The sequence below is a fragment of the Carassius gibelio genome, chromosome B23, assembly GCF_023724105.1.
Source record: "Carassius gibelio isolate Cgi1373 ecotype wild population from Czech Republic chromosome B23, carGib1.2-hapl.c, whole genome shotgun sequence".
NCBI classification, from domain to species: Eukaryota; Metazoa; Chordata; class Actinopteri; order Cypriniformes; family Cyprinidae; genus Carassius; species Carassius gibelio.
The window spans coordinates 13,875,866-13,900,802 of NC_068418.1; the positions used below are offsets into that span (position 1 = coordinate 13,875,866).

The 24,937-nt window shown below is 38.0% G+C and overlaps 1 protein-coding gene across 2 annotated transcripts in view; it reads right to left on the minus strand.

Annotated features, from left to right (window-relative positions):
- Positions 1–580: 580 nt before the first annotated feature.
- The window catches only part of LOC128012056 (kelch domain-containing protein 8B-like), a 112,260-nt gene continuing 87,903 nt past the window's right edge, over positions 581–24,937 (minus strand). For both annotated transcript variants that reach the window (XM_052594975.1, XM_052594974.1), the window contains 2 exons: positions 15,400–15,501; positions 581–6,232 (listed from right to left, as the gene is read on the minus strand). In XM_052594975.1, coding sequence (XP_052450935.1) covers positions 6,036–6,232; positions 15,400–15,501 — 299 coding nt within the window. In that variant the 3' untranslated portion in view covers positions 581–6,035. The remainder of the gene's footprint in view (positions 6,233–15,399; positions 15,502–24,937) is intronic.

Genomic DNA, 24,937 nt, shown 5'->3' on the forward strand with positions numbered 1-24,937 from the left:
AAAAAACAAACAAAAAAGAATTGTGAGATAAAAGGTCCCAATAACCTTTTTTAAGTTTTTATTCAGTGGTGGAAATATTTTTTTTGTAATTATGTTAACATGCGCTGTATTTTCAACTACCCTACCAGTTTGCACATCAAGACGCATCTCGCAGTTTTGCCAGCTTCTTACACTCGATGCGATTTTACGACACCATGTTAAATGGATACTCCACCCCAAAATTAGAACGTTGTCATTAATCATTTACCCCCATGTCGTTCAAAATCTTGTTCATCTTCAGAACACAATTTAAGATTTTTTGGATGAAAACTGGTAGGCTTGAGACTGCCCCATAGACTGCCATATAAATAACAGTGTCAAGGTCCAGAAACGTATAAAAAGCATTGTCTGCCATCAGTGATTCAACCATAATGTTTGTAATGTTACTTTTTGTACACACAATTCCTCACCTCTGTCTCTCTGAATTCACGTAGCGCCAATCTGGCAAATCTGAGCCGTACGCTCTTCATTTTGCTATGCTGCATTCTTGTGTTCTTACATTAAAGTTTAAGAAAGACACACTGAACCACACAGGATCACATGGAATTTTTCAAAGAGTTTATTACAGAAATCGCAGTAGAGGCACTACCTCACATATATAGGCACTGAACTACTGAACTGGACTCCCAATTGTGTGTCAACATGGCTCAACACAATTCAGATTTAAATCCAGACCATGTTAACCCATCTATAAATTTCAAGTGAAGTTCTCTATGTCATATGCAGCTTGAATCTCTGATATAACATACAATGGGGGATTAAATCTGTGCAAGAGATTTCACTGATATTCTGTGCAGTATATATATTGCTTTCTAACTACTCTTCATCCTGACAACATTATTAAAGGTGCTGTAAGCAGTCGGGAATCTGGGAATATTACACATAAATGTAACTCTAATCTGACAGATATCACTGAAACAGGTGTCCAGAGAAATCACACCTATCTCTGTGACAGCGCTAGAATCTGTAGGCAAAAACAATGAAATATTCAGGGGTCGCCAGCGCAATTTTATCCAATTAGAAACACTCTTTATCTGTCAATCGTTCCTGTCTTTGAACTGTGGATATTTTTTGAGAGAAGTTGTGGTTGTGAAAATGAGCAAAATATTGAAAGGCGAGCACTTACAGCACCTTTAAGGAGACAGTTCACTCAAAAATTTAAATCCTGTCATCATTACTCACCCTCATATCATTCCAAATCTATAAGAACGCTTTTGTCAGTCATACAGATGATGTGAGGGTTAGTAAATTATGCCAGAATTCAAATTTTTTTTAGGTGAACTATCCCTTTAAGACAGGCAAATGAAATTTCTTTCATGTTATCATAAACATTTTACACTATCAATAGCCATCAATAGCCTAGTTATGAATAAACGTCCCAACTCCCATAGGTTCATTTCTACAGTGCTCATACAACATCAATTCTACAGTCCCATAGTTCTTCACAGAATAAACGCAGATAACAGTTACCTGTTTTTCAAAGTGTAACGACAGAGGCTGATTCAGTGCGTGGTCGACAACAGTATGCTAGAGGGTATAACAGCTTTTGCTGTGTGGATGGGTGCAGTGTAATCTCATGGGACACTGTGAGTTCCCCTGGGCCGACCGTGTGTCTCTGCTCATCTACCTCAGTGTGAAACAATCCTCCATGGCAATATTTCAGATGTGGAAAAACATGAACTACAATTGCATTTTCTGCTCAGGGCTAAAACCAAGACATATCTGTCTAGATTAGAGATTATGCAGTGAGAGAATGTGGATTTTGATTGATTTTCGTATGGAAATTATGAGTCAGAAGCTGAAATGTGCCTAGAGTATCGGCACTGGGTGTTGAAGACTGTCGGAGGCCATCAGCTACCACTACTACATCACTACATGACGGCACAACATCATAAAAAAACAACAGACCATCTCAACAGCTCCTCAGATTACGGGTCAACATGACAGCCTGTCACCTCACAAAGCAACAAAACAAACAGGTTAACCCACGAAACACTGGAGAAACTGCATTTAGTTCAACAACCCACCACAGAGAATATTCAGAACATGGAGAAACATGACAAATCACTGCAAAACAACTGCTACTTAGAGTTTAGGTGATCATACACGGCGTTTACGCCAAAGTGTTTTACACACATAGGGTAAAAGACGAAACGCATTTGAATGTTTACATAATAAAAAAAAAGCCTATTTGAATTTCCTAAAGTAATTTAAAGCACTGTGGAGAGGTCTGAACGGCCTCTGAAATAAACAAATCGAGTAAAACATTTTGCACCTCTAGATATGAAAATATGAGCTCACTTCACCCACATCCGCCGGCGCTCAGATCATGGTCAAATGAATTCAGAAAACAGCCTGTTTAACATCTTGAGACATTTCTTTTTTTTTGTCATGAGAGTAAAGATGTTCAGCATTTCTATTTCGTAGAGGCAGCAGAAATGAGACTCGAGCGAAAGCGAGAAATACTCTGCCAAGATGAGTCATGTGTCTTGTTGCAGAAGTCGTAGACAAGAAAAAACAGAGGTATATTTCTCTCGGCATTATCTCTTTCCCTCAGATCATCTATTCACACGTTGTCGTCTCCTGCGGTGCTGGAGGGGGTTTCAAATTTGAACCTCTGTGACATCTAACCTCACATAAAGCAAAGTGAAAATGAACTTGCTCTTTCAGTTAGCCTGCAGCCGGACCTACATTAATGAGACCAAAAATGAAATTAAATAAAATGAAAAATGGAAAACTAAAATTACATTTAAAAAATTTTTAAATAATAAAATATAACAAATTCCCATTGCCATCTTCGAGTCCTTTGTTGTCTGTGAGTAGGATGGCTTTCATAGCTTCATACAGAAAAAAAATATCTATTTCCAGTTTAAAATGACACGCATGATCTACATCTGCCAGCACAGCATCACAGTCATAGGGGAGGCGCAAATCTAAAACAAGTATGTGGATCTTATTAATTGTTCTTTTGATTCTAATGTTTCTAAGAGGCATTTTAATGTTGGATGTAAACCAAACTGACATACACTCCTCACCATCCCAACCAAAAACATACAAACGGCCATTTGCACTTAAACAACAGTCAGTATGAATATGTATGAAGGTCTGTTTATGCCCTCGGGCACCGTATCGCCTAATAACAACAGGTCAGCAAACCGTCTGAGACCAGAACGTGATGATAATCTGTGTGTGGGTGCACATATTTATACAAACACACGCAGACCTGATAAATCAAACCCATACTCACCTCTCACAGCAAAGACGCACCTGAATTTAGTGCATTCAAACCTTTCAGTCAGCATTGTGAATTCCTGACATGCATGAGTTCTGTTTTCAGCATGCTAAATAGCTCAGTGACCCGATACCCTTGTCAAATCATCAGTGGGGGCAATACAAGACCCTCACAGCACACTGGTGAAGCGAAAATGAGGTGTATGAGGTCCAAGGCAAGGGTTTTATCTCATCAAAAATTACAGGAAGTGAGCCCTCTGTCCTCTTCCACGTCCCCTAGGAGCGTTCATCTCTCACCCTCTAAATGGGTCACTCAGAAACCGTGAATCGCAACTGCATTGACAAGATTTAATTAGCTCTTACCCTGAAGAAACAACTTCCGATTAAATATGAATGTGATTGTGAACTAATTTCCTGTGTTTAATGTGCTGAGAGATCTTGGAAATTTCTACAGTTAATTTATCAAGAATTTATAAAATTGTAGTGTCTAATAATTTGTGACCATGGACCACAAAACCAGTCTTAAGTGTCAATTTTTCGACATTGAGATTTATACATTATCTGAAAGCTGAATAATTAAGCTTTCCATTGATCTATGGATCGGACAATATTTGGCCGAGATGCAACTATTTGAAAATCTGGAATCTGAATCTGGTGCTTAAAAAAAAAAATCTAAATATTGAGAAAATCACCTTTAAAGTTGTTAAAAAGAATTCTGAGCAATGCATATTACTAGTCAAAAATTAAGTTTTTATATATTTTTGGCAGGAAATTTACTAAATATCTGAATGGAAAATCAATAATTTTGAGTCATACAATGTTTTTTTGGCTATTGCTAAAAATATACCCCAGTGACTTAAGACTGGTTTTGTGCTCCAGGTTCACATTTAGTGTAAAGGTTTTCCTCAAACAGCACACACCAGAAGAAAAACACACTTTGTAAGACTTTGTCCAAACTTCGTTAGTATTAAAGGAATGTTCTGGATTCTATACAATCTCTATCGCCACAGAAAATATTTTTCAACTGGTTCATCAACAAATAAAATAAAATGTGATAGCTTATATATTTACAGCAATGAACTTACAGTGGTGAGTCTGTAGGGTAGGACATTACATTATAGGATTTTCTTTTCATTTTTTTGTTTTGAGAACGTAACCACAAAAAATAACCATATTCATGCAAACATGAGATTTTTGAATATTTAAACCTTTAACATAACCATTTAAAGCAGGTGACTGACCCATACATGTGTTTTTAGATTATGGATTATGATGACATACATAAACTATAGCAGGTTTTTTCACACCTATTGACCAGTGAATCTGAGATAAGGACTCTTTAAAATAATGAGCCATTTTACCTGAAAAATACACTTAAGAATAAAAAATTATTGATATTTATTTTTGGTATTTGGGGTCAGTATTTGTTTTAAATAATACTTTTATTCACCAAGGATGCATTAAATTGACCAAAAGTGACAGTAAAGCCATTTATAATGTTACCAAAGCTTTCTTTGTGTAGTAAATGCTGTTTTTAAAATGCATCATGTTTTCCACAAAAATATATAGCAGCACAACTGTTTTGGACATTAAACATTATTAAAAAAAATTATCTAGAGCAGCAAATAAGCATATAAGGATCATTTCTGAAGAACCATGTGACACTGAAATTACATTTTTAAATATATTTAAATACAGAACAGTTTTTTCAAATAGTAAGCCTACTATATTGTAATTTTACTTAATATTTGATCAAATAAATGCAATCTTGGTGAGCTTATGGGACTTCTTTTAAAAACACAAAAAAACTTAATAAATAACACTAACATGTTAAATAAAAGATGTTTGTACAAATTAATTACTAGAACCACTTCAATTAAAATACATACCTTTCCTCTTAAATGTCCATTGCAAGAGCATTACTGTAAACCCATTATTTTGCTTGTTTTAGGGACACATTCAAATGATCATCTGTCTAATCGACAGTATATCACAGATCCATTCAAGCTAAACCTGTTTTGAACCCAGAACATTGCTTTAATAAACCAGCTAGATGAACCAAGTCCTCCTCCATCTCCCCTGTCTCATGCTACAGTGAGGCATCAGTGATTAGCCGTTAGAAGAGTTGCTCTTTCCACGCATAATGATGCTCAATTTCACACGTGCATGGCTGTGAAGGTACAAAAACACACACACACACATCCACCTCCCATTTCTGAAGTCTCGCGCAGAAGATCCTCTGTTTGTCAATAATACAAAAAGTGCTTAACATGCTACCTCAGACGGATGCTGTGGCAGCGTGGTGGATATGGCCCTAGGTTCCTCTTTAGTTTGCCAGAAAATTACCCTGCTTTGATACTGAAAAATTCTGTATAGTTCAAAGGCGCCTGGAGTGTTGCGTGTGTAGGTCTGCACATTTATCTATATTAATATATCAATATATGTATAATTATATTTATATATGTATTCATAAATATATTTACTATATTTAGTATAGTTATATTTAAGTATTTTTTTGCTTGTCTTAGCTCTCCAGTCCAAAACTCTTCTGTCCAGAGGTGTGGAACGCTGTCCAAGCTCCAGTAGATTGTCTCCACTATTCAAAGTATAAAGCTGGTGCGTCCTCCGAGGGGAAAGTCTGTGAATATTTGTCAGAGACACACACATGTCATCTTGACGTCAGTATGCACGTGTGTGTGTGTTTGCAGAGCTTACACTCCGGAAAGTACAGCATGTGAGGATTTGTGTAGTTGTTCATTAGTGTGTCAGACGGTCTCTTTCAAACAGAGGGCTTCCACGGCGTTGCTGGGACCCTGGGACACCCCTCCGATGAGGAACAGCATGTTTGGGGTCTGAATGGAGGCACAGGAGCAGCGAGGGCTGGGTAACGGGGCCACGGGTTCCCATCTCCTCTTCAGCTGGTTATAACTCTCCACTGACGCCAGCGGGGACGGCTGGTTACCTGAACGCACACGAAACAAAGCACCGTCACAAACAAACAGAAATACAGAACCGTATGCACTGAAGTTCCCAAAATGTTTAGCAAATGCATGACAATTCAAATGTATCAATGGGTTACATTGATTTTAAAGCTGCAGTAGGTAACTTTTGTACAAATATATTTTTTACATATTTGTTAAACCTGTCATTATGTCCTGACAGTAGAATATGAGACAGATAATCTGTGAAAAAAAATCAAGCTCCTCTGGCTCCTCCCAGTGGTCCTATTGCCATTTGCAGAAATTCATCCGCTCCCGGTAAGAAATCAACCAATCAGAGCTGCGGTCCGTAACTTTGTTTGTGTTCAAAATGTATATAAAAAGCGAGTACACCATGAATCCATTTTCCAAACTTTGTTTTTAGCTTGTCCTGAATCACTAGGGTGCACCTATAATAAGTGTTTATATTCAGACTATTTTAGATTGCTTCGGGTAGGTACCGCGGCTATGTTGTCTTTTTGATTTAATACTGCTGTAGACCATGTAGCTGTGAGTTTTGTAAGTTTTGAAACGGGCCGCTATGGAGTGCTTAAGGCTCTGTGAAAATTTCTGTTGTTCTTTGTGTATCCTGTATCTTTAAAAAAATCACTAAAAATACTGATGACGACTCCTGCCCTACACAGATTTTTAACCAATCAGATGCTCTCTAGAAATAAGTATGTCCCACTCCCAGGGCCACTTACATTCAACTAGCAAGTATCAAATCACAATCCATGACTGTGATGATGATCCCTTTAATATTTCCCTAAAGTAAATATTTCCAGATTCAGTACATCACAGGCAGGTGTGCAGAAAGCCCTGCACATTACACAGCCACTCGTATCCAGCCATTCAATCAACACAACACCCTCTCCACATTAGCATACAGCATCCACAGCGCACATCCTCTCACAGCACACACACACACACACACACTGCGGATGTTTCTTGCAGATGAAGCACTTGACACCTGGTGGGTTTTGGGACTAAAGCAGGTTTGAACAGGTGGCAGCATGCAGATTTCTTCAAATTACGTAACTCCAACAGATTCTGTGGCTTATGCTTCGGGAAACTTTTGCTCTGATGTTGCAAAATAAAGAAATATATAAATAACAACAAAGTTTCCCTAGTAAATCCTGGCACAGACACTGCAGTCACAGTGAACAGCAAACATTTTCTCATTTTCCTCAGGGTCAGTTCAACGAGGCTGGCTGTTTACACTCCTTTGCCTTCAGCGCTGAGACCTAAATCATCCCGCGCTACCTGCCGCTAAGTTTCCATGGTTACTCGAATTGAAGTGCAGATGATATGGACGGACTGGTGCAGTGTCTATTGTTATCATAATTTCCTGGTAGAACAAACACTTGGGCGAATCCGTTTGCGGTAATCAAAAGTGTCACGTCGAGCTGTGCTCCGGCGCTGGCGTGGAGAGCGAGAGTGTGTTGCTACGTATCCTCAGGCTCTTTTATGTTCACAGAAATACATATTTGTAAAAGCGGTTTTGTAGGAGCTGTTCGCAAAGGTTAGATTGATCTTTGCTGAATGATTTTCACCATCATCGATGGGGAGCCAGCTACCTCAACAGAGAAGAAAATCTTAAAGAAAAGTGTTAAATATACTGTAGATCTAACTCATAAAATTAAATCTAAATGTTAAATCTTTATGTAGAGCTAAATATTCAATGCTTTCCTCCGGCAGCAGCTAACAGAAAATATCTGAGAGATTTTAAAAATTAAAAACATAGCACAACCATTTTCCATTTTTTTAAGTTGTTTTCCCTGGAAATAAATAAACTGGTTATAAAGTTTGGAAAATTTGGTAAATGAACATGCTATCCAGGTTGTTGTGTTAACTGGCAATGAATTAAATCAGGTGCATTGTAGTTAAAATAATGTAGGATAAAGTACAATAAAAAATGCCTTTATTTTCTCATATATATATATATATATATATATATATATATATATATATATATATATATATTTCATCAGAATATTTTCAGCTGATGCAATTTCAGGGCATTACTACACTTAACATAAAAAAAGGTTTCATTTTTTATTTATTTATTTTTGTTATAATGGTAATATAAAAGCCACTTGTTTAACATACACTGATCAGATAAATATCCTGAGTCATTACACTGGTTGCTATAGTAATGACATGAACATCAACACAATGGCAAGAGTCTTTCTCACACCACAACTGAGAGAATCTGTCAGAGTGAAAAGAGGGAGGAAAAACTGGAAATTTTGTCTTTGCTCAAGTCTGTCATGACATCTTGACACAGTGCTGAACTCGGAAGGCACATTAAGCAACGGGGGCATTTTACTCAGTCAAGCACAGAATGCACAAAACATAGAATCATTGACGACATAATGAATTCCACTATAAAAAGTAAAGTGAAGAATGAAAAAATGTGAGCACAGCTCCAAAAATATTATCCATTGTTATGGATGGTGCATATAAAAACATTTTAAACACAACGAAAACACACACACACACACACACACACACCGAGCTAGGTAGTAAATGGTTACATGTAATCTGGGTTCAAAACTTTAAGTACTTGGAATAAGATTAAATCACATTTTAAAATACTTGTAATCAGACTACAGTAACTTTTTTTATTGATTACATGATTATATATTATTCACACACTAGCAATAAATTATTCATAAGTATTAGTATAGTATTACTATAGCTTTGGAAGTCTTTTGTCTTTCAAACACATTAAAGAGCCAGTAAGAAGAAAATTCTAAGCTTCCTATCACTGTTTATAAGTCCTGTACAATAGGTTTAAATCCATCCAAGGTTAAAAAACATTGTCATTTTGTCAAAATATCATTTTAAAATTACTTAAATTCTCAGAGATCCCCAAACGGTTCGCGCGAAGCTGTTGAAAAGATTCAGTTTCCTCAAACCCCACCTTTCGGTAGCATACTGTGTTCGGATTGGTCAACTAACATAGGTTTGATTGGTTGTTCCGCACACAACTTCATGGTACACAATGCGTTAGCATCTTTTTGGGGTGAATTGTCTTATTCCTCTCATCGCGAAGCAAACAGTAAAATAAAAAACTTGAACAGTCTCACTGCTTTTTCTTCTGTGTGTGCATATTCAAGCCGCGCATTTCAGTTTGAATCTGAATAGCGCGTTCAGCGCGGGGGAGTGGTCATATTAGATACAACGAAGGGAGACCTGATAAACAGACATCGCGTTGTTTTCATATGGATTACTTTATCACAGAATATCTGTTAGCAGCACTTGTTTAGTTTTAAAGTAGACATGTCAAGCTTTCTATAGATATCTCTCTCATGTCTCTTCGTTGAGTATTCACGGAGTTACACTTCATTTGAATGACGTGTTTGTACATGACGATCAGCGCAGACAGGCTGCAGACAGCACACATACTGATGAGATGCTCGGGAGAAAACAAACACATAACTTCATAATCATACTTTGCGTTGTGATTCGTAGATGCTCGTTGTTCTAAATAAAGTTGGTAATGAACCATCTTTTATGGCCAAACGCTTTGAAAATCCCGCTGTACTCACCGAGATTAGAAAAGCAGTCATCAGTGAAATGTTGTGAACACAACAAAAGGGATTTGTTGTACTGCTCTGGTATTGTGGTGAAAATTAATTTTAGCCATTGGTTCTTCTGATCTTCATTCTTTGGCAGTGAAAATAAAACAAACTTGCCTTTACAATTAAAAACACACTGTCTCCTCGACATGATGCTATCACACCAACCAGAGCGTCTGTGTGGGGGGTGGGGCAGGTCAGAGACTTGTTTCTCCCAAGACGGTAGGCGGAGATTATTATGCAAAGTGTTCCTAGTGACGTACATAGAGATGGGCAAAAGATTTGAAATCTATAACGACTCGTTTCAGCGATTCAGAGTCGACTCCTTACTTTAGAAGCCAATAACTTTATAAATCGTGTACTTTTTGGTTTAATTATTTGCACATTGTTTACACTAATGGACAGCTACATCATACACTGTAATACAGGTAATTTTTGATTTCCCATCTGTGTGGCTCTTTAAAATGCACCGATTCAATAAAACAAATTATTTGAACAATTAAGTATCATGTTCATGTGTGAACTGTCATGTTCACACTCCTTGGATGTCGGTTAATAGTCACATGACATGCAGCTAAACAAATAAAATAGATAAATATTTTTTTTGTAACTGCTTCATTTTTATTGATGTTGTTTTAAAATGATTTCATTAATTATTAGCTTTTTATTAAACCTATGAACCCCCTACAATTCACTTGCGAGCCTACATTTTGGAAAACCTTGATGTAATGTAGTACTTAATGCACTTTGGGCCCTATTTTAACGATCTGAAACGCAAGTGTCAAAGCGCGAAGTGCAAGTAAGTTTGTGGGCGGGTCTCGGCGGTGTTGCTATTTTCCCGGCGGGATAAATGGCTCTTGCGCCCGGCGCAAATCTAAAATGGGTTGGTCTGAAGTAGCTTCATTATTCATAGGTGTGGTTTGGGCGTAACGTGAAATAAACCAATCAGAGCGTCATCCAACATTCCCTTTAAAAGCAGGTGCGCAAGTTCCATTATGGATTGCTATTATTATGGCGTATTTACCAGGCGCACGCCAGGAGCGGTTCACAGCCGAGGAGACTGATGTTCTTGTAAAAGCAGTGAAAGACAGAAAAGTTGTGTTGTATGGGGATGGGAGAAACCCACCCAAAATTGCGTCGGTTAAACAGGCGTGGGAGGAAATAGCCACAATTGTTTCATCGATTTTTTTCCTGGTTCTTGACTGACAAACATATTTGTCAGATGTCCTTACATAGCCTATATGTCTTGCCACTATTGGGCAAACAGGTCTGATCCTTAATTACTACAATTAGCCTGAATAATTTGTAAGCTAGATTTATGTCTATTTTTTCACATCTTCGTGGCACACCACAATGATTTCCGTCATCTCATGTGTTAATATTTTTTTTAGTGTAACAGTTTATGATTTGCAAAAATAACTGTTGCATCTGTGTAGATTACATGAGCAAAGTGTATGCGCGTTGTGCACGCTATACATTATGGTCAAGCATGCGCCCTTAAAATAGCATAATGAACAACGCGCAACGCGCCACTGGGCCCTATCTTGCACCCAGCGCAATTGACTTTGTACACCGACGCATGTGTCATTCCTATTTTGCACCCGCGCAAAGCGCGCTTTTCCCTCCACAGAAGCACGTCGATAAACTAGTTTATGAACTTGCGCTCCCAGGGCGGTTCAGCGCAAAAAAAGAGGCGTGTTCCGGCGCAAACAATCCCTGGTGCTATTTTGCTGTTCCATTAAACAATTGCGCCACTGACCAGAAAAAACCTAGTCTAAAGTCAGTGGCGCGTTGCCCGTTGTTCATTATGCTATTTTAAGGGCGCATGCTTGACCATAATGTATAGCGTGCACAACGCGCATACACTTTGCTCATGTAATCTACACAGATGCAACAGTTATTTTTGCAAATCATAAACTGTTACAATAAAAAAAATATTAACACATGAGATGACGGAAATCATTGTGGTGTGCCACGAAGATGTGAAAAAATAGGCATAAATCTAGCTTACAAATTATTCAGGCTAATTGTAGTAATTAAGGATCAGACCTGTTTGCCCAATAGTGGCAAGACATATAGGCTATGTAAGGACATCTGACAAATATGTTTGTCAGTCAAGAACCAGGAAAAAAATCGATGAAACAATTGTGGCTATTTCCTCCCACGCCTGTTTAACCGACGCAATTTTGGGTGGGTTTCTCCCATCCCCATACAACACAACTTCTCTGTCTTTCACTGCTCTTACAAGAACATCAGTCTCCTCGGCTGTGAACCGCTCCTGGCGTGCGCCTGGTAAATACGCCATAATAATAGCAATCCATAATGGAACTTGCGCACCTGCTTTTAAAGGGAATGTTGGATGACGCTCTGATTGGTTTATTTCACGTTACGCCCAAACCACACCTATGAATAATGAAGCTACTTCAGACCAACCCATTTTAGATTTGCGCCGGGCGCAAGAGCCATTTATCCCGCCGGGAAAATAGCAACAGCGCCGAGACCCGCCCACAAACTTACTTGCGCTTCGCGCTTTGACACTTGCGTTTCAGATCGTTAAAATAGGGCCCACTGACTTTAGACTAGGTTTTTTCTGGTCAGTGGCGCAATTGTTTAATGGAACAGCAAAATAGCACCAGGGATTGTTTGCGCCAGAACCCCCCTCCTTTTTTGCGCTGAACCGCCCAGGGAGCGCAAGTTCATTCACTAGTTTAGCGACGTGCTTCTGTGGAGGGAAAAGCGTGCTTTGCGCGGGTGCAAAATAGGAATGACACATGCGTCGGTGTACAAAGTCAATTGCGCTGGGTGCAAGATAGGGCCCTTTATGTTAATCACAATTAATGGAATATATTTTCTTAATCTTTGCATTTTTATATCAATATGATTCAAGATTATCCTATTTTTAACAATGTTATAAATGACTTAGGTCAATTTAAAACATTGCTCACATCTACTGAAAATGATATATATATTAATTATTATCACACTCCTCATTTGCCTCTCTGTGCCCACATACTGTATTTTGATATGGCTAAATTCTCAGTAAAAAAAGTTGTCATTGTTGTATTATACTGTTTCTGTTGTCAGACAACAGAATGAATATGGAATAGTGACTGAAGCTTGTGCGATAATACTGGTGAGTTTCAAAATCTAAATAAGGTTTGTCCATGAAGCTGTTAGATTTTTATTTTTTTGAAGTCACTAAATTTAGTGACCAAGTCACTAAGTTGCCAACAATGTGCATCTCCATTTCTTCAACTACTGGCTTGGCCATAGGTGAAACAGAAAATTAATGCTGCATTAATCATGCATTAATAAAATATTGCCATTAAAATGATCATGAACATTTTGGGCCCTATTTTAACGATCTGAAACGCAAGTGTCAAAGCGCGAAGCGCAAGTAAGTTTGTGGGCGGGTCTCGGCGCTGTTGCTATTTTCCCGGCGGGAAAGATGTCCTTATATACACATGTCTTGCCACTATTTGGCCAACAGGTCTGATCCTTAATTAGCCTATTAAAATTAGCCTGAATAATTTGTAAGCTAGATTTATGCCTATTTTTTCACATCTTCGTGGCACACCACAATGATTTCCGTCATCTCACGTGTTAATATTTTTTAGTGTAACAATTTATGATTTGCAACTGTTGCATCTGTGTAGATTACATGAGCAAAGTGTATGCACGTTGTGCACGCTATACATTATGGTCAAGCATGCGCCCTTAAAATAGCATAATGAACAACGCGCAACGCGCCACTGACTTTAGACTAGGTTTTTTCTGGTCAGTGGCGTAATTGTTTAATGGAACAGCAAAATAGCACCAGGGATTGTTTGCGCCGGAACACGCCTCCTTTTTTGCGCTGAACCGCCCAGGGAGCGCAAGTTCATTCACTAGTTTAGCGACGTGCTTCTGTGGAGGGAAAAGCACGCTTTGCGCGGGTGCAAAATAGGAATGACACATGCGTTGGTGTACAAAGTCAATTGCGCTGGGTGCAAGATAGGGCCCTATATGTATTTTACATATATGTAATTATTTCTTATCTGAATAGGTGCTAAACTATTAAACTACCTGATCAAATGTATACTTACATTTTTTGTTGTGTAAAGTGAATATTTAGATACTGTTGATAAAGTCATCAGCCAAATATGACAAAACAGTTATTAAGGAAGAATCCTAATTATCCTCATATCCTTATTAAAATCATCCTGGAAATAATTTTGTCAGTAATTTTTTTTTGTTACTGATACTGTGATAACACCTGAACAAATGATCATATATGGGCAACCGAATACATTTGAATGAGGCCATAGATGATTTAGGGACAAATCATCTGAAGAGCAATTTCCTGAACATCATCCTAATAGTAGCCATTAATTCTAGAAAGACACAAGGAGCTACAGGGAATGAGGCATCTCCTCTAGTTATGTCATTATGTCTCTGTGTGTGCATAAGTCTGTATGGCCTGAGTGTCCAACAATGCCTGTAAAAAAAGAAAAAAAAAAGAACAGAAGAAAAATAGGAGGAAAGGACTAAAGTACTAGCAAAGAGACACAAAAATAGCTCAGAGAAAGCACCAGATACAAAAATGAATGGCAACAGCAGAGACACTAAAATCCAAGGGAGGAAAAAACACACAGAAACAAAACATGAAGAGGGGAGAGGGTAGAAAGAGGTGACAACAACTAAGAGAGGATAGAGCAAGCAGGTGAAGGAAGAAGTAGTGTGACGCTCAAATGTGAATGTTCTCACGCTATGAATAATGGAGACGCTCACACACACACACACACACACAATCCTCCATTGGCTGCTGTGATGCCTGAAATTCTGTCTATTTCTAGACATAAGAAAATATGAAATAAATATGTGCCATGTTTAATCTTCAACGCTCTGCCCTAAATATCATTTTTTGGGAAGAAGCTGAAATTTCTCGCCCACTCTTTGAGCTGACATTTATTGAAGAAATCTCTCTCTCTCCCTCTAGTAATGTAGCCACAGACAAACAGACTGGAAAGAAATAAGGCAGTATTTGAGACCGATATTCAGAGCCTTTTCATTGGAGCGCAAAGCCCAAATGAACAAATTATTTTGTTTGAGGACACATCGGTCTAAGGAACAGGCTGTCATTGAGCGATTCCATATATATACATTGTTTCATAATTAGATTTAATTTAAATCTAAGTTTAAACAAGTGCATAAGGGAATATTGATCAAACTACACCCTAAGAAATCTTAAATTACACTGCACGTTACATTGATCGCTTCCTAATGGTAAGGGGCATATTTGGGAAAGTTGTTGAGATGTGGTCTGTAATTGTTGCAGATGGTGTACTGTGAGGTGGATTCTTGTTGCTAGGTGACATTAGTGCACGGTACTTACTCATGGCTGAACATAAAGACCTCACATAATGAATCCATTTGCTTGATATGGCATTTTATTATGAGGCTGCTTCTGCCGCAGGTTGTTCTGAAAAATGACAGTCTTTGCACTGGGCTTTGTAGATTTCTTACCTGGTTTTCCAAGCTCAGTTGATCCTATTTGCATAATCTATTCAACATCCGCAGTTACTTACCGAGTCCCCCGGCAGCGATGACCCATCCACCGAGACAGCCAGCAACGAAGTCCGCCCGCTTCTCTCTCATGCGACAGCTCCGTGTGGCCTTCAACCACACACCTGCACATGGGTGAAAAACACACACCAGAGGTTAAAGGTTAAAGAGATCAAGATCGCACCGGGGTATTACTGATGAAAGCTAAACCTAATTTTCCTTTGGTTTAAAGGTGACATCTCATGAAAATCTTGAAAAACAATTTTCTTTGTTTAAGTGCTATAATCGGGACTCTGTGCATCTAACAACCCAGAAAACAGAACATTACAGAGCAGTTAATTTATTGATTTATTTACTGTATATTGTATAATGACCACCCAAGAGGTCACCTGACCAACATGTAAAGCAATCTTGATAAGCGCTCATTGTCAGAGTTTTAAACATAATGGCTTTCTTATTCCATGAGAGAGTTTGCCATCACAATGGCTAAGTTTTCAGACAGACCTTAAAATTATATTACACACACGAATCCCAGAAATCCTGTAAAATTCAACCAATCAAATGATGACTTTGAAACTTGCAAAATGTTTTCCATTTTGTGTGGCTTATGCATTACACGTTTGACACATGGTCCATGGGCATTATGTCTTATAAATTTTATACATGTACACAGTACTGTGCAAAAGTCTTAGGTCATTAGAATTTCTACCAACCACAAAAAAAGGTTATAAGCCAGTTATTTCTATCTTTTGCCTTATCTTTTGAATACATTGCCACAGGTCTTTACTAAAAAATGTTGTGTAATGTTGGCAGATTATAAACTGAGCTCTTCCAGGGAGTTCTGTTCTAGCTGAACAAACAGTTGTTGAGATTCCTCCAGGTATTATAGACTCCTTGGTCTGCTAGGTCTCCAAAGATCAATATAAAACCCAAGCATATTGTCTCTGGTTCACTCAAATTTAGCCAGATGGGGCATGTTGCTTGTGGTCATTTGTCAGAAAAAAGTTGACATGGAAACCATAATTTAGCATAATGACAGCAATGAAATAATACAAGTGGACACTGAATGTCAGAGACAGTTCAGACTCACTCACGCAGTCAATCTGCCCTAAACTATACAGACAGCTTGATACACAACTTTAGCGATGAACAAACAGCTGAGAAGGGTGTATCTCTATTTTTGATTCCCTAACATGCCATGACCATGCAGTCTCCGGAAAGCTGTCTCCCTGCATGACACCATCTGCCTGGGAAAAAATGAATGCCCTCAGTTTTCTCAGATGTTAACATAAACAACATCTTCACTCACTCTTTTTATATCTTGATTTTTTTTAGGGCATTTTAAAATCTGTTCACTCCATTTTCTTGTAACCTTTAGCTCACCTGGCATCTCTTTCAACTTGTGGTCTCCAAGCTCTTTACCATCTTTCAATTCATCCCAAATTTCAATTCATTCTCCCTGCTGTTGGTCTCACATAAAAGAATGCAATCTGTTTGAAAAATACTCTGTAGGCCATTGTATCCCCACCCGCACACTCATATGTGTTCTTATCGGACTTAATAGCCCTCTTGCTCAAGGTATCAAGGTGATGTGCTCCTCAAGAAGATAAGAAATACTCCGCTGTAACCCAACCCTGTCCTGACTGATGGCACAATCTGAGGAGCTGCTCTGAAATCTTTCTGAAGAGTGAATATCTTTCAGCACTTTCTGACTCTTTAATAGGGTCATAAGAAACTGAATTTTCCTTGATAGTTTGAGGCAAATAGAGTTTAGAATACTGTAAGTGTCAGAAGTCAAATGGTTTTCTGGTCTTCAGATTTGATTGGCTAAAATGTGTGATTTTGAGAGATAATACACAGTCCACCAGCACTAGGACTTTTCACTGACAGTCATGCTGTCAGGAATCTGATCTATGAACTTCCGTTAACACACAACCAGAAGTCACCCGCAACACTACATGGACTCTCACACTACACAGACTGTTACACATCACCCTGGACTACATCTCCCATCATCCTTTGCACTGATTGCACACTCACCTGCAGACAATCACACACACTATACAACTCCCACCCAGTAGCTGAAGTCGCTGAGTATTGTTTGTGTATATCACTCTTCTTGTGGTAGCACATTACAGAGCCAGTTTTCTGCCCTAGTTTCCAGTCCTTAGTTGTAGTCAAACTCTAGTCATCGTCTCGCCTTGCCTGTTTTCCCATGTTCTGATTCTTGCCTGAGTATTTTGGATTAGCCTTACTTCTTGTCTTTTGGATTATGTTTGCACCTTGCCTGGACTATTGTTTGTTTTCCTCGGATTACCCATGTAGTCAATCCCTCTGGATTTTTTTCACCGATCGACGACCCACGCCTGTTTAACGGATACTCTTGTCTTGCCTGTGCCATATGTGTTTGCTTGTGTTCGACCCTGCCTGTTTCTGACCATGTCTTCCAATAAAACTTTGCAAATAGATCCTCAAGTCCCACGTCTCGTTTGCCCCGTAACACATGCATTTGTGGTGGGAGGTTTGCAGCTTGTTCTGAAGGTTGCATCGCTACACCAGTTTGCGGAAACAAGTGACTGTCTTTATGAGCAAGTCAGTGAGATTGATTCAAACAAACTGATTCAGTCAAGATGATTCTTCAGGGAGAACCCATTAATACTGATAATAACTTCAGTGGTGGTTCTTTATTTCATGTGGTGACTTATGCATTTTATGGACATTAATGTTGATATGAAAGTTTTCTATATAATTATACTAGATTATACTACAGGGTCGTTGAATGCTTGACTTTGACTGGCTGATGACCATTCTGAGGTGTGCAGTTATTTTCTGGGAAACGCATGGCGAACATAGTTCCAGGCAGCTCTCTTGACTGCATTACAGTTCCATATCACTTCGCATAGTTAACTGTAATAACGTAATTAGCATACAGTACCTTTACAGCACACAGGACTAACAAAAACAGCAACATGACAGACTATTTTCCAAAAGTAAATACACATGACATGGTAATAACAGCGCTGTTTAGAGATGCTGCTGCAGAGGTAGCATAATTCACACAAGCTCTCTCTCTTTCTCTCTCTGTTTCTTTCTCTATATGTCTCTGTCTCTCTCACTCTTTCTAATAACTTCATTAATACCAGAATTAGAATGCTATAAACGGCTGAAGCCTCCGTTACCAGCTTTAAAATTACATTTTAGAACTAGCAAAAGAGGCATTGGATGAGATGTGGTAGAAATAATAGTGATTTAAGTACAAAAAACGGACAAATCCATTTAAATATATAATCTGATCGATGTCTTGAGGTGTGATAACAGTAGTATAAGCAGAATAATTGACTCTGGGCCATTGAATTATTTTTCTATTAATTCAACGGCCTGTCGTCAATTATTCCTTACATATATAATATGATTCAGTACTCTGTACAACACAATAGCAGGACCCAGACAAATAAGTTTAACACTACAGGGATTCAAATAATACACTGCCAACTGTCAAATCAAAGATGCTATTATCTTGAATCGTCACCTCTGATAATGAAGCTCTGCATTTAAACACATCCTTTCTAACAAATGGATGGGCTGAGAAATACAGAGAAATCAAAGAGCAAAAGATCAAAGATAGAAGCTCTCTCAACCTGTCTGTCTTTCTCTGCCTTCACACACACACACACACACACACAGTTAATGAAGATTTGACCGGTCAAACTGTTTTTAGAAGAGAGAAAGGTACAGGTAAACTCACTTTTTGAGATTACAGCTCACTAAAAGGAGAACAAGAGAGCAATACAGAGAAGAAAAGATTTGGATGGAAGCAAAAAAAGAGGAACAATTTCCACCCCCCGTTGCAGCCCCTTCTGAAACCATGAGATAAATTGGTTGAAATTGCCAGTGACTCCACGCTGACAGGAGTTTGAGTCTTTGTCTCGCTCTCTCAATGTTTATGAGACGCAAATGGAGCTGAATTAGGCTTAGAGGTCACAGATAACACTCTAAATCACTCAGACATGCTCAAATCTGATGGTTTATGTAGCATGCGCTTACAGTGATTTCTCCGTGGTTTCTCTCCATATGAGATCTCTGGAGATCACATTGCATCCCCAGATTCATCCATTTTCATTTGGGACAATTAGGTAAAGGTAACCTTCCAGGCTGTTACTGGTCACAAATCACAAATTTCCCTCCATTTATTTTAAAAGGTCAACTTTTCTACCCATTTTTAAAGATATTCAGATAATCATATTAAGTAAAATAAGATATAATAATGGTAAACACTTTTGGTTCAATTCATTAACACAAGTTAATGTAAAGGGAAGTCGTGGCCTAATGGTTAGAGAGTCGGACTCCCAATTGAAAGGCTGTGAGTTCGACTCCTGGGCCGGAAGGAATTGTGGGTGGGGGGAGTGCATGTACAGTTCTCTCTCCACCTTCAATACCATGACTTAGGTGCACTTGAGCAAGCTCACTGCTCCGGGTGTGTTCACAGTGTGTGTGTGTGTTCACTGCTCTGTGTGTGTTCACTTTGGATGGGTTAAATGCAGAGCACAAATTCTGAGTATGGGTCACCATACTTGGCTGAATGTCAGTTTTTTTTTTTTCACTTTAATGCATTGGGTATCATGAACTAACAATGAACAATACTTTACAGTAAATATTAAGTAAGGCATAATGTACATCCAGCTGGTTTTTATCTCCGAATAAACCCCGACAGGGTGATCAGGACCCCGACGCGAAACGGAGGCTACTTATAATAATAATAAGATACTTAATAATAAGACACAAAATATTGATTTGAGTTGAAATATTTGAACGGAAAGCTTCCGTGAACACAACAGTTGCGAGCAAGCAGCAAGTTCAAATTAGACAGACATTTAAGAGAAATGGTGCAGTCAAACCATTTATTACACAACATTTCACTACATAAATAATTAAGGGCAATAGAACATTTAAGACAATTTATTTTTTTAAATCTTACCAGTTTGTTAGTTATTTTATAATCCATTAAAGTGTACAAAACAATCATAGCAAAATGGCGGCAGCAGCGTTTGTATGAAATGAGAGAGCGAGTCCGCAATACAAGGGTGAATAAATAATCGTACACTATTTTGAATCAAGTTTTAATATTTTATTAGCTAAACAAATGTTGTAAATCTTAGGGTAATTTTTTTTTGGGTGAACTATCCCTTTAAATTAGTATATTTTAAAGCATTGCTACAGTTTGGTGGAACTTCCTTAGATAAACTTATGATGAAAAGCAATTCTTATCATACTATAAAATACTCTTTATTCAGAGAATGGAAAAGAAGAAAGGGGGAGCCATATATCATAGCAAGGTCTACAAAGCACTGCACTTTTTCTTTGAACTGCTGCTTTAGAATACCTGTCTGCTTGCCCACCTGTCTGTCTGTCTGTCTATCTGTCTGTTGACCTGTCGCATGCTATTAAACCAGACATGCACACAGCTGTGCTTCTCTGTAGCTAAAGAGCAGGAGGTGTTGTGTGATTGACAGTTCTGCAGGCTCAAAACAACGACCCAGCTGGAGATGAGACCCTGTGTTTATTTAAAGCCCACAAATCAGTCATCTCTGCTCTTTCTTTTACGCTCACACATGTGCACACAAGCACATACCCCTTGTCTGATCTACACTTGGACACTACACTTGATCAGCAGGTGTTTCTCTCACTGTCGGTCAACATATTTTCAACATGTATTTTAATCAACTTAATCAAGACTCTTTACAGTGCTTCAACCAAAGTCCCTTTCAAGAAAATTCCAGACATCCAGGCTTTCAGGAATACAAAACCAACCCCTATATTGACTTGCATGAGGAAATACCAAAATCTGTAAAACTTCTTACCACATTTGGAATTGGCATTTTGATCTCCACTGTGAATCTCATATCAATGGCCAGATAAATCTCTGCTGCTCCCCTGCACACTCTCAGGGGTAAAGAAGCACTGTGGGATTGATTAGAGCAGATCAGTGGTGGGATAATCCATGAGAGCTGTGCACTATATCAGTCAGTGTGATGCTGATGCTGCGGAGGAGCACATGTGGAGTTTGTGTTATCAGAGCTGCTGGTCCAGATGGACCTTGTGAGGAAGGACAGAAAAGTTGAAAATAAGGAGAAACATGTGACAGCAGGACATCAGCAACTAGGACACACACAGTGAAAAACACAGTTTTTATGATGCCTTGAAAACCTTTAGGGAGGAAGTTTGTATTAAATCCTGCACTGGTGGTGCGCACAAACCCTTTCTGCACACTGTTACTGTGAATAAGGATGAGGGATCCAGCAATTGTTGCTAACACCACACTCATTCATGTACAAAAGCCCTGAGAACACAAGCCGACAATAGCAGCCGTCACGCCTAATGAGTGAACACACTCTGCCTGTACGGCACAGCACACAGCGGCTGAGGTAATGAGTCTGTGTTCAGAATCAGTGTGAGAGGATGTGTGCTTTAATGTCTCGAACAACATCCACTGAAGATTTTCTTGCGTGAAGCTAAACCAACCATATCGAAGAGATCCCACTTTCATTAAAGGGGTCATATTGTAGATTCTCCCCCCTGAGGTCTGCTTTTAAAAATATTCTATTTCTGAAATGCCTCCAGGCACATAATTGCTATTCAATAATTAAAAATGTATATATATATATATATATATATATATATGTAATTGCTTCTTTTTTGATTCAACAGTGGTTTACGAGCCGATTCTTTGTAGCAAACGAGAAGAGCACACTCCCGTCGAGGAGAGCCCAATCTTCAGCCAGAGCCTTCTATTTAAGTCAATTTAGCAACTGTGTGTGTGTTGGTAAGCAATTTTTTTATTTAATGGTTTCATAAAAGCCTTATTTTTATGCATTTTTTTCGATACAAAAAAACCCCCACTTGCAGCTAATCGCATGGGAGGACAGACTAGGATCATACTATTATGTGAAAGAAGCAATGGGAAAACATGCTCCAAAGATAGCGAGAGAAGTGGTACAGGTACTCAGTGGTACACAGAGCGACAGGAAGAGACAGGGGAGCCAGATTTAAACACAAGCACGTTGGTTCAGGTAGGAAGCATTGCTGCAACATCAGTCCCCTCGGAGAGTCTTCTCAAAAACAGAACAAATAATCAAGGAGAGGAGAAACTGCATCAGCACATCCAAACCGAGGCATCTGATATTTCTGAATGCCAACCTGCACTAAAGACTAAAGTCTTATTATTAAAGTTTTATAAAGTGTTAAATATGTGTATTTTTTTTGTAACAAATTTTTACAAAATAAATAAAAAGGCTTTTATGAATAAAAAATAGCTTACCAACACTAAATTGGGCTAAAATAGAAGGCTCAGAGTGCTACTAAATAAAATTAACTACTAAATAAACTACTAAAACTAGTTTAATGAACAAATTGGTTACAATGGTTATAATTTACAACAGATTTTAAATATAACAATCAACCTTCAGAAAATGTATGCAAATGTATACATGTTTTTAAATTAACTTAAAAATTTGAAATATATATATATTTGTTGTTGAAATATTGAAAAAGTGTGGAACACAAATATTGAGAAAAATTACAGAAAAGTGTTTTTGTTTGGTTCCCAAAGAAAAAAGAAACAAAGAAAGTAACATGATGGGTAAGTAAATGATAATGAAAGAATATTCATCTAGTGAAAAAGAAATATATTAATTGTAATATATTTATTTAATGATAAGTATCCTAAAAATAGATTGATGTCTATACTAATTGAACTAAATGTAGTTATTTCATGCTTTCATCAAACACAAACAAAGTGAACTACAAAGTCTTTTGTAAAATACTATACTTTTTACAAATGCATCTGGTAAAGGATGAAATCTCTCTCTCTCTCTCTCTCTCTCTCTCTCTCTCTCTCTCCAGTGCACCGCTTATTTCGCCTATATTAAGACTTTTCAAGTCCATATAATTAAGTCTTTAAGAAGTCCATATAATTTGTGCTGCCATTGTTAGAAAAAAAAGTTATTTTTAGTTATAGTAGTATTTGTAACAGTATAGAAAGACTGCAAAGTAACCACAGTTTTTCACCACGCATGTCTGCTTTATTGACACATCTGGCAAAGTGAGTTCACATGTGTGCCATAGAGCTGGGTTCGAATCCAGTCCACAATGTTTCCTTCAGCCAATGTTCAAATGTCTTCGCCCAATGTTCCACTGATGTTCTCTGGATAATTGAATTGGCTGGTATGCTGGGGGTGTTAGTAAAAGGCAATTTCGTAAGCTGTGCCATTATTTATAAAAGTTGATTCATTGCGTTAGAAGCACACAATAATTGTGCCATTAGCACACTTCAAGTTTACTTGAAATGCCATTGCAATGCATTTTAAAGTCACTACAAGTAAAGGATAATTTGACCTCAGTTTGTTATTTGTATTAGTTAGTCTAAAGTACATACAAATAAATTGTACTTAGGTATACTATTTTTTCACTAGGGTATCCTTTTAACATTGCACAAATTCAATAAAAGCCTCTTTAATGTGCCTTAAACTATTATGCTGACAGATTTTATATAAAAAAAATATTAATAATACAATAAATAAAACAAATGCCAGCTGCTAACTTGTACTGTTATACCTTTATCTGTAGTTCTTCTGGTGTTAACCGCAATAACAGCATCTGACCTGCTTAGACTGTTACACCATGGGTGCATCTGAAATTGCATACAACCCTAATATATAGCTAGTAGGTGAAAATACACTATCTAGACAGTAGTATACTTGAATTTACAGTATTCACAAATTCAGTAGGCAAAAAGTTCCCAGAAGACCTACTACTCCATGTCAGATTCTGAAATGCGCATCCAGTTTACAATCCCATGAGGCCACAGGAGAGGGGTTGTGAATGGAAGTGAAGTGACACAACTGGCTCTGGTAGGTCACATGACAATGAAAACATGACAACTATAGAATGGATAGACTACATTCATATACACACATTCAAAAGAAGTAGCTACTCAGATCATGTGATTGTGAACGCAGCCCATCACTTGTATGTGGGCAGTTTTTTAAATTCTTATTTCAAAATTCACATTGCAAAATACACATTGCAGACTGTACTATGCATTTTAATTTCTTAGCAGATGGATTTGACAAAAGCAAACATGTATAAAGGTTATGCTGACCATTCAAAAAGCACCTAAAAGATATAAAAGGAGTTCTTTGTTCAGGCTCTTTGTTAAAAAAGAAAACAAAAACAAAAAACAAAAGGAGGCTTTCATTTGGTATAGTGCATTGTTTCTCCTCCATAACTCACAATAAGAGTCAGATCATATTCATACAGTAAAGGCTGCGACTACAGTGTCCAGTGATATGACAGGGTAATATTAGCAATCTCAGCCACTCAGCCATTTGCTCATGGGACACATTTAACACTGTAATTCAATTACTCATTCTCAATGTTCATTTCTGGCAGTATGATTTATGACACATGCTGTACTGGGAGGGTGAATTCTGCCAGTCACTGTGCATCTACTTTCATTTTTGGTCATCCCTCTTGATGGTGATTGCAACTGAAATAATAGTTTAC